At 39.8% G+C, this 10840-nt stretch overlaps 1 protein-coding gene across 1 annotated transcript in view; it reads left to right on the top strand.

Moving 5' to 3' along the window:
• The first annotated feature begins 3325 nt into the window (after window positions 1-3325).
• Window positions 3326-10840, top strand: part of LOC122076529 — a 24526-nt gene continuing 17011 nt past the window's right edge. Inside the window, exons 1-3 of the mRNA XM_042641863.1 lie at window positions 3326-4868; window positions 5146-5619; window positions 5757-6058. Of these exons, the coding sequence (XP_042497797.1) occupies window positions 3515-4868; window positions 5146-5619; window positions 5757-6058 (2130 nt within the window). The 5' untranslated portion in view covers window positions 3326-3514. The remainder of the gene's footprint in view (window positions 4869-5145; window positions 5620-5756; window positions 6059-10840) is intronic.

The raw sequence follows: 10840 nt of genomic DNA, 5'->3' as shown, positions 1-10840 counted from the left end.
TATTTGAGCCACTTTCTTTTCAGGATGTTCTGATGGGATCCATTGAATTACATCTGGCATCATTGCACTCTTTTCATCAACTGAATCTCCATGGAGCAACTCAAGATTTTGTATCTTGTGTGTGTACAAAATGCCGATAGCTTGCAAATCTTTTTACTTCATGCACCTGTTCAGGGGCTAGTGCTCAGTTTTTTGCCATTCTCTTGAAACTTTTTTTCGGTAACCTCTTGAACTTGTTTACAGAGTTCAGAATAGGCTATATCTTTGAAATTGCCTAAGAACTTGGGTATTATCCTAAAGTTGCAGGTGGACAGAGATACTTAACTGGTTAACCTGTTGATGAACATGTACAGACGTCTTCCATGGAAATTAGATACTTATATATGATGCTTGTCGTTTAATCCCTCATTAGTTTTTTTCATAGAAACTTCTCATTGTTTATAGAGAAGCAAACCACGTAGCAGATCAACTGCAGATTTTGCTGTAAATACAGCTAGGTCATGGGAGTGGCCAACTCAAAGCTCCACGCACGCGCCACCTGGGAGCCCTACTCATTTTTTTTGTTTTTTTATTTTTTGGTCAGGCGCGGGAAGCGGGGTGGGGGGGTTGGTAATAAAAAAATTAAACTGTTGGGATAAGGCTGATTTGAGTAGGAAAAAGAATTAAACTAAAACAGAAAAGAGTCGACACTGTTAGACATAAATCATTAGCATCAGCAGGAACAGAAATCAGATTAAGATCAACTACCCTACCCCAACTGTTAAGACATTTTTAAGAATTTGCATAGGGTCAGCTGAAAACAGTTAAGAATACAAGAATTTCTATAAGAAAAAGGTTAAATCTGTGGAAGAAAGCAAAGCAGAGTTGAGCAGATTAAGCAACAAACCAGGGATTGACAAAGCATGGAGATTTCAGATCTCATACCTAATCATGGAGTGAGGAATCGGTATCAGATCAGCCGAAAGGTATCGGTATGAAATGAAAACATAAGTAAAAGTGTAAAACTGTCCGATCTAGGCAGAGATTGATTACAAATCCCTGTAAAGCTTCGGACCATAATCATGAGATGATAAGTAAGTTGATGGGAGAGTGTTAAGCAAGTCAAAGATAACACCAAAACTTAGCAGCAAGTTAGTAGTTAAGAGTCAGAATCTTTTGCGTTGAGTGGCAATGAGCATCGAACCGTTGAGAGAGTCCTGACATGCACTCTAGCTGTTGGATGCACACTGTCCACTCACCGCAGAAGATTTTTTTCACGTAAGACACCCGTTCTACTAAAATGGCAAGTTAAGAAGTCCTCATGCCCTATATGAAACAAAGGGATTATAAGAATCAAAGATGCCACAAGCTCTTGAAGAAATGTAGTTATTAAGAGAAAATTTCCAAACCCTTCCAATCATAAAATCAGACATGCTCAAAGGAGGAGGTTGGGGATATTATCGCAGCTAGAGAAGCATTAGACCATTTGCGAAACCATGAATCATTCCAAATATTATTAGATTTACCATCACCGATTTTCCAACAAATCAGATTTTGAAGCTTTGGCAAAATATAAGTAATGCTATTCCATAACCCAAGGAGATAGTACAATTAGTGGGCAATGAACTTAGTATAAGCCGACGGACAGCGAAATGGGCTGCATTGATTGTTTTGTTTAGGTGGACAGGGCTGCACATTGACTGGCCGGGCCTTGTATTTGGAAGCTTGAACCATCATATAAGACCCTTTTTTCCCAATTACTGATGCATTAATTAGCCTCTGTTGCAAATACACCTACCACCCCAAAACACCCATAATAATTAAACAACCAACTCTAATCATCAAGCAAGTTGATGAAAAAAATGAAATATGAGTGTTCAATAGAAAGCATTTATTCAACTAGGAGTTTGGGCATTGAGAAAATTTTTTCCAAAATTACGACTGAAAGAAGGAAGTCTGATGAAGTAATGTTGTTCTCCCCAAACCATGTTGAGCTAAAGTTACAAAAAGCATTTATTTTTCACATTAGTGGAGGGTAGCAAAGCTAGCAAATGCACCCTCTTTTTTTTCCTACCCAACTACTTTATTTTTTGGGAAAATATTCTCCGAGTTGTTAGGGTAGGATACACTAGTACCTCTTTGTCTATCTCTCTCTACCTTACATAAAATGACCTCACTAGGTTTCAATAACGGATATTGTTTTGCCTATCACCTCATTATTGCACTCATTTATGTCATTTGCTCATGGAACCTTTTCCTTATTTTTTAAATAATATTTATCCGTTAGGTGACTCATGTAAGAAAATTACATATATGAAAAGGCCATGTGGGGTAGATTGTGTGGGACATTAAAAAAAAAAAATTATCATCATGTAAGCATATGAGGCACAAGGTCTTAGTTCAATATATCAAATTTTAACCTAAAAGAGGTTGATCATGTGGTAAAATAAAACTTCAAAATCACGAGACAAAAAGAATCACTTAGACATATTTGAAAACAAATGACATCTAAAAGCATAAAGGAAAACAAAAATGAATGGAATGACATAATTTGATGTAAAATTAACACGTGATAAATCTAAACCATACTCTATAAAGCGACATTACTTTTTCATGTACTCATTACCAACTCACAGACCAATGGGAGGTTGCATGAAAGTATCTTCAACACATGGGGTGGGGGGTAGTATTGTCTTTGCGCCCGCATGTATCTAAGTGTAGACATGCACAAATGGATAGCTTTCCTTTTCCCATTTAATAATAAGGAAAAGGAATTTGTTCGTTTGCATTCTCCACACCTAGGCACATGACGTAAATTATAAAAAGACACCCTTACCCCTAACAACTAGGCTTGCGACCATCAGCCTTTTATGTGCTGGTACATAGGGTCATGAACAGGCAACAGTCTCTTACCCATTACCCATTACCCATTACCCATTAAGAGACTTTGCTTAAATACAAGTGGTGACAATAACTTATAAGATATTAGTTATTTAAGCCCCAACTAGAGATCCATCATAGATCATACACGTGTGCATATCCTACATCCATGATGATGTATCCAACGACAACTACACTTTCATCTTACGTAGGGGAAAACATATTTACCCTAAACAGCTAAGCCTCATCATCACAGCCAAAACCGTAACAAGAGTGCCAAGTTTAAACTCTAAAATATCGTGAACTAATTCTTTTCATTTTTACAAAATACCCCCTTGTTACATCTTATCGCACATATCCAGCACCATTTCTTTTCATTTTTACACAATACCCCCTGTTCCGTATCACCACACATCCTCTCTCTTTCTCTCTCTAGCATTCATGAATAAAACAACACAAAACACTTCTTCTCTTTCCCCTCTTCCTCCTTCTGCTCTCTCTCTCTTTCTCTGCATTCGTCAATTAACCAAAGAAGAAAAAAAAATATCAGACGCAGAGATGGAGATAAAAAACCCAAAATAGCAAAACCAGGAACCAAAGGGCTCTGCGAGTCTTTCCTCCATAACATCTCTCTACATCTCTTCTTTCATATCCGATGAAGCCGACGCAATCCGAAGCAGCTTCATCGTCATCCAACTCTGCCTTCTCCGACCCACCACAGCAACCTGTGGCGGTTCCGTCGTCATCGTCACCAGCGGCGACGGCATCGGAGAAGACAGTTTCTGTATCGATATCAGCTGCGGAAGAACCTGTAGGGTCCCGCGAAGGGAGCGGCCAAGAATCGGTCTCTGTTGAGCGCCGTGGAGATCATTCGGCGGTGTGTCGATGGACGGTTGTCAATTTCCCCAAGGTGAAAGCTAGGGCTCTATGGAGCCGTTATTTCGAGGTCGGCGGGTACGACTGTCGTCTCCTTGTATACCCGAAAGGAGACTCTCAAGCCCTTCCTGGTTACTTCTCCATCTACCTCCAAATCATGGATCCTCGTGGGTCATCTTCTTCCAAATGGGATTGCTTCGCTAGTTATCGGCTCTCCATCGTTAACCATCTTGACGAGTCCAAGTCCATTCAGAGAGACTCGTGGCATCGATTCTCAAGCAAGAAGAAATCTCATGGTTGGTGCGACTTTACCCCTTCTTCAACAATTCTCGAACCCAAAGCCGGTTTCCTCCTTAACAATGACTCAGTTCTCATTACTGCCGATATCCTCGTATTGAATGAATCCATTTCCTTCAGCCGTGATAACAATGAGATACAGTCCTCTTCCTCTTCTTCCTCGGTTGTTGTTTCCGGCCCTGTTTCCGACGTCTTGAGTGGGAAGTTCACTTGGAAGGTTCATAATTTCAGTCTGTTTAAGGAGATGATCAAAACCCAGAAGATAATGAGCCCTGTTTTCCCGGCTGGGGAATGTAATCTTCGGATTAGTGTCTACCAGAGCTCTGTCAATGGGATTGAGTATCTCTCAATGTGTTTGGAGAGCAAGGACACCGAGAAGTCTGTTGTTCCCGACCGGAGCTGCTGGTGTTTGTTCCGAATGTCGGTGTTGAACCAGAAGCCTGGGCTTAATCATATGCACAGAGACTCTTATGGACGCTTTGCGGCGGATAATAAGAGTGGGGATAATACTAGTTTAGGTTGGAATGATTACATGAAGATGTCAGACTTTATCGGGCCGGAATCAGGGTTCCTCGTCGATGATATTGCTGTTTTCAGCGCATCCTTTCATGTGATTAAGGAGTCCAGTTGCTTCTCTAAGAATGGGGGTTTGCTTGGAGGGAGGATTGGTGGAGCAAGGAAGTCCGATGGCTACCTGGGTAAGTTCAGTTGGAGGATTGAGAATTTCACCAGGTTGAAGGATCTTCTTAAGAAGAGGAAGATTACGGGTCTGTGTGTCAAGAGCAGGAGGTTTCAGATTGGTAACAGGGATTGTCGCCTTATTGTTTATCCCAGAGGTAAGACCATAATTTGGTTCATGTTTTTAGCTTTATTATCTTAACACAATGTTCAGTTAGTTGATGTCATATGTGCTTTAAGAACCATTTTTCTACAGCATTGCTATGCCACACAGAAAATATAGTGCTGATGATTACTGAATTGAATATAGATGTGGCTTTTAGGTTCAGTCTCCTGCTAGGAAATTTTCTTTTCAAGCACCCCCTTGTCTTAGTTAATTAGGCTGTGAATGGAAAGAAAACTGACGGAATTTCCACTTGCACTTGATGCCATCAGGGCAGTCTCAGCCACCATGCCACCTTTCGGTATTTCTTGAAGTAACAGATTCCCGAAATACTTCCAGCGACTGGAGCTGTTTTGTCAGTCATCGGTTGTCGGTTGTGAATCAGAGAATGGAGGACAAGTCTGTTACAAAGGAATCACAGAACCGATACTCCAAGGCTGCAAAGGACTGGGGTTGGCGTGAGTTTGTGACGCTTACTAGTCTCTTTGATCAGGACTCTGGGTTTCTTGTTCAGGACACTGTTGTGTTCTCGGCAGAGGTGCTTATCTTGAAGGAGACCTCTATAATGCAGGATTTTTCTGGTCGGGAATCCGATTCAAGCCATGCAGGTTCCCAAATTGATGGGGTTGGGAAAAGAGGGTCATTTACATGGAAGGTGGAGAACTTCTTGGCCTTCAAGGAAATAATGGAAACTCGAAAGATCTTTAGCAAATTCTTCCGGGCTGGTGGATGTGAGCTTCGTATTGGTAAGTAGATGATACTAGTTTATGTTTTCAATTCTTAACCAAATATGCAGCTGTAGATGTCCACTTTGCCTCGGTCTTTTTGTTGTCAAACAAGTTGTCACTCTCTTGCTACTTAATTGCAAAATCATAATGCACAGGTGTTTATGAGTCCTTTGACACTATCTGTATATATCTGGAGAGTGATCAATCAGTTGGAAGTGATCCAGACAAGAATTTTTGGGTCAGATACAGGATGGCCATGGTGAATCAAAAGAATCCTACCAAAACTGTGTGGAAAGAATCCTCTATCTGTACGAAGACGTGGAATAATTCTGTTCTCCAATTCATGAAGGTCTCTGATATGCTGGAAGCAGATGCTGGATTTCTCGTACGCGACACAGTTGTTTTTGTTTGCGAGATTGTTGATTGCTGCCCGTGGTTTGAGTTTTCAGACCTCGAGGTTAGTATACATTATTTATACAAATTTCATCCTGATCCCTTTACCTTTTATTTGTCAGAGAATTTATTCTTGCCATTGTAGTCCTTGTGGGTTATAGTGCCTTCATAATAGCTTTTTTTCCTTTTTCTTCAACTCCTAGATGAACTTGATTGGCTTAGAAATGGACCATTAAATGATGTTTTCCTTGCTTGGCTTAGAAATGGACCATTAAATTATGTTTTATTACTGGAAGGGTTGGTTGCTTCTATTTTATTTTTTGGATAGTTAATAGAATTTTATTGACAAGAAAAGATAGGTTAATAGTACATAACAGCAACAGAGCTGGAAAAAGCCAGCATGAGATCTAATATAAAGATAACAGATTCCTTACCCCACCCCCAAAGGTATAAATATAAAGTCAACGCATTCCTTACCCAGACCCCCACCAAGACCCGCAAGGGACTAAAGAAAGCAAGAAAGAAGCCAAAAAAAAAATGTCTTAAAAGGGGATGGTCTCCCAAAACAAATCTGGGAGAAACTCCTTGTTTGGCTTGATTATCCACTGTTTCATTGCCCTTCTTGGATTCCAAAGTAAAGAGATGTTCTCTTTGACGCATATTGAACGCCTAATGCAGTATCGAGGCTGAACCGGGTTAACCCTTTTGGCAATCTCGACCGAAATGAGCTGGGTCTAAATTGGGGTTTTGGTTCAATAGGATATTTTAGGATTTCATTTAGGAAAGATCAAGCTATTTTATCTGGGAAGATATGTAATTTTTTATTTTGAGTAGTTGTTAGACAAGTAGGAAGTTAACGGTTTGAGTTTTATTTTGTTTCTAATTTCATTAGTTAGAACTTAGGAAATAATTAGGAGTTGCCATTTCAGTTTTAGATTTTAATTAGGAAGTTTTATTTTGATAAATAGGCTTGTAACCCCATTTAATGGGTTATATTTTGAAGAATGAATTGGATGAATGGTTATGGTGCCAGGTAGGTGCTTACTCCTGGTTGTGTGACCGTTCTCTTCCTCCCCTTTGCGCGATTCTCTCTCTCTCTCCCTCCCCTTAAACTTCTTTTCTCTTCTTCTTCCTATTTCTCTTTCGTGCTCTGTTCCTGAGTGACCTAACAGCCCCCATATAAGTTGATCGATCTCCTTGGGAAGCAAGTGGTTCCTCCTGAGATTTCGGACGAAGAAATCCCATCCCTGGGCGACCCAAAACCCTAGGTATTCAGTTCCTAAATCCTTTTTTGGGTTGAGAGATAGATACCTGCTAGTAGAACTGATTCTGCAGCTTCTGCCAGTAAGATTTTAGCAGCTTTATTTCGTGTACAATGGATTGTTGGGAGGTACTCCTTCAGTAGGGTTTCGAATCATGAAATCAGCCCCAAGATTTTGGTTCGATTGGATTCTTGCTGGGTGAGCTTTATCAGTCGGAACTTGCAGGGCTTCGGTTGGGTTTTGATGTAGATAAGTCACTTGGGCTAATTTTATTGTAAATAAACCTTGAGTTGTGTTATGTATATGTTGGGCCTTTGATCCCATGGGTTTTATTCGTAATGGGTCACTTTTATGGGCCTAAATATGGGTAGAAAGTAGGAAAACGGGATTTATATTCAGTGCTTTTATTTAAGTTGTTTTAATTCAATAAAGGCCCATTGGGGCCATTGAGTGTAATGTCTTATATGGACCATTAGTTAGTCAATCCTACTCCATGTTGGAGTTAGAAGTCTAGTCCTAGTTCTATTTGAAGTCCTAGTTGTAATAGGAGTGTCTAGTCTTATTTGGAAACTAGTTCCTAGTCAAGCTAATGTAGGAATAGGTTTGACAAGCCAAACTAGACCCAAACAACAGGATCTTGTAAACCAAAGAATAACCAAAATTCACCCAACAGTAGTCAACACAACAGTCCAGTACTAGTCAGCCAACAGTCCTTAGAACCCAGAATTATCAAACTCAGAATCTAGAATTTTGAGAGTAGAGTTTGCACTAACAAATAGGATATCCAGTAACAGAAATAGAGTATGAATAAAATATGATCAAAGCCAAAACATCACTAGAATAGACAAATCAAATCAAGACTCAATTCTGGACAGCAGGATCTGAAACCTGACCATCGATTCTAATACTTCAGAAACTTCAGCAGTAGATGTTTAAGGAACAAGTAGCAAGTCTAAATACTGATTAGAAGGTCTAATCCCTTGAGAAAATATAAGCAACAACCAACCTCGATAGGAATCAGAAGTCAGACAAGAATTTCTGGGCAGAATCCATTATCGGCCAGGACTGCAGATCACTACACAGCAACTGAACCAGAGGTCTGATCTGTCTCAAAACTGGATCGAGTCCCCTTCTTAATGGTCCTAATAATCGACCAAAATCTCAAAGCAATCGGGTGGCCAGAACTCCAAAATAGATTAGGTCGACAGAATAGGAAACAGAGAGCTTAACCCAGAAATTTCTGCAGAAAAGTTCAGATTACTTACCTGTACCGTGAAGAAGAGAACCAATAAATAAGACCAGAAATAATAACAACCCACTCTGACTTCTTGCCGCAGAGTGTCGATTGGATCAAACATCAATCCCTAGGCCTTGATCAAACACAAGGAACCACCATTGATACCCAGCGGCAGCAACAAGAGAGTTTTCTTTTAAATTCAAATCGTCTCTCTATAATGAGAGCTCTCCTTTATTTATAATAATGATGGGGTTACAAGAAAATAGAAACTAACTTTAGTTTCAAAAAACTGAAATAGGAACAAAAATTAGAAACTCACCTAGTTACTAAACCTAAAATTAGAAACTTACAAAATAGAAAGTCCTTTAGTTACTAAAATTGGAAATAGAAACTAACTTATGATTGAAAATTAGAAACTAACTAGGTACTGAAATTAGAAACTAAATAACCCCATCTAAAAAGGAAACTAAAGAAAAATGAAACAAATCACTGAATCCCGTATGCAACCTTAGAACCCCTAGTTTAGACCCATCAAAGTAGCCCAATACACTCAAAACCACATGGACTGAAGGCCCAACACGTATACAACCCAACCCTAAACTTATTCCTAATAAAACAAGCCTAGTTTGGTGAAGAATCTACATTACAAGCTATGATTGTAATTCTGCTTTAAATAGAGGAGCCTAAGCACTGATATTTCTTAGATTTAAATGAATGAATTATTGAGTGATTACTCTTTAGTTAAAAAGTTGTTATTGAGAGATGAGATGCCTAAACCTTTGAGGGGTGTGATACCCAAAACCTGAGGGGGTGAGATACCCAAAACCTGAGGGGGTGAGATTCCCATTCCTTTATTCTCTTTCACCCTTCTTATTCTCTTTTACTCTTCTCAACCCCTCATCTGTTCTATTCTTCTTTTTCTATTCCATTTGTTGTAACATTCAAGAGGTAAAATTCAAATTATGTTAGAAGCTATTACAGTCCAGAACCGACCAGCATCAGTTAAGATTTTAGGAGAGAGATCGATCTCCATATCTCCCTCCTCTGACCTCTGATCTATAAACCCTTTTAATGGTGTGTTCTAGGCTGCTATTAGACCACTCGGTCCTCTTCTTGGAGCTGGCCAGATCTATCTAGCAACTAGTCTGTAGAATCTTGAAATTTTCTCTCTCCTAGGTCAGAAAATCAAGAAAGCTTGTAACTTCAGAACCAATCGTCAAAATCCTCTCAACTTTGGGGGTTTTTGTACCATCCCTAGGGACTATCTACGCCCAAGAGTGTAGCTCAATCGGACTCCTACAGACATGACCGCACCTCTCTCTCTCTCCAGCTCTATAGCAGGTCTTTCTCTCTTCTATCAGGTTGGGTTTTGGGCTGGTTTTGCTCCTATATGGGTATTGTATCATTGGGGGTTTATTTAATGATCTTATTTCTTTGTTTCCTGGTCCTATTTGTATTGTTTGGGGTTATAAACTGCTGGGGTAGTTTCTTGTAATCTACTCCTGCATTAGGTTTCCTATTGTGTTTTGTTCTCCAACATTACATAATGGTAGAAGAAGACACTTCTTCATATTTGCACTTAACCCCCTTTCTCTGATTTTCTAATGCCCCTAGTTCTGGAACTCTACGTCAGTTTAACCCCTTCACCATATTAATTTCAAGAACTGAACTTTTCTTTTGGGATTAATTCCAGATCTGTCCCCATTCAGCTGTTTCACTCCAAAAGGGTTCTAAATTGTATCAGAAATTACAATATTGCCACTGTTTTGCCTCGGTTGAAATATTTGTTCTTTTGTGAGCCCATAAGCGATCTGATTCCGGTTTCGGAACCCAGATCCGCATCAATGCCTGCCTTGCCAAGTGGGTAAATCTCCGAGGGTAGTTTTTTTCTTCCCTCACCTATCTAATACCATTATATCTGTCTCCCTCTCCAAGTATTCTTGCAAGAAACCTCTAAAGAAATCTTTAATCCTAACTGTAAAGATAGGAATGCAGCTGTAGTTGAATCATCCTCTCCATTGGGACTGGATTAAGCTCTTATAACAGCTCCTGTCACATCCTGGATCACTCTTCCAGTCCACACTGGTCGAAGTTTCCCAGTGAACAGCTACTAATGTTCAATTCAATGCTACCCACTGGTGTAGGGCTCTGCTGATGGGCAGTCTCTTGCTCAAAGGGCTAGAGCCAGTTGTCAATGGCCAAGTCCTGAAGAAGGATTCGTTCTTTTATCCTGAAGTCATGTCTTACTGAAGGCTGCTGATCTTAAATAAATTCAGGTTCATGCCTCCCAAAGGTAGACTATTTGAGCTAGTAGCCTGTCTCACTGCTAATTTTTTTTTTTTTTTTG

This window comes from Macadamia integrifolia, chromosome 4 (genome assembly GCF_013358625.1).
Source record: "Macadamia integrifolia cultivar HAES 741 chromosome 4, SCU_Mint_v3, whole genome shotgun sequence".
NCBI classification, from domain to species: Eukaryota; Viridiplantae; Streptophyta; class Magnoliopsida; order Proteales; family Proteaceae; genus Macadamia; species Macadamia integrifolia.
The sequence above is the reverse complement of the archived record's forward strand: the minus strand, read 5'-3'. Positions and strand labels throughout refer to the sequence as shown.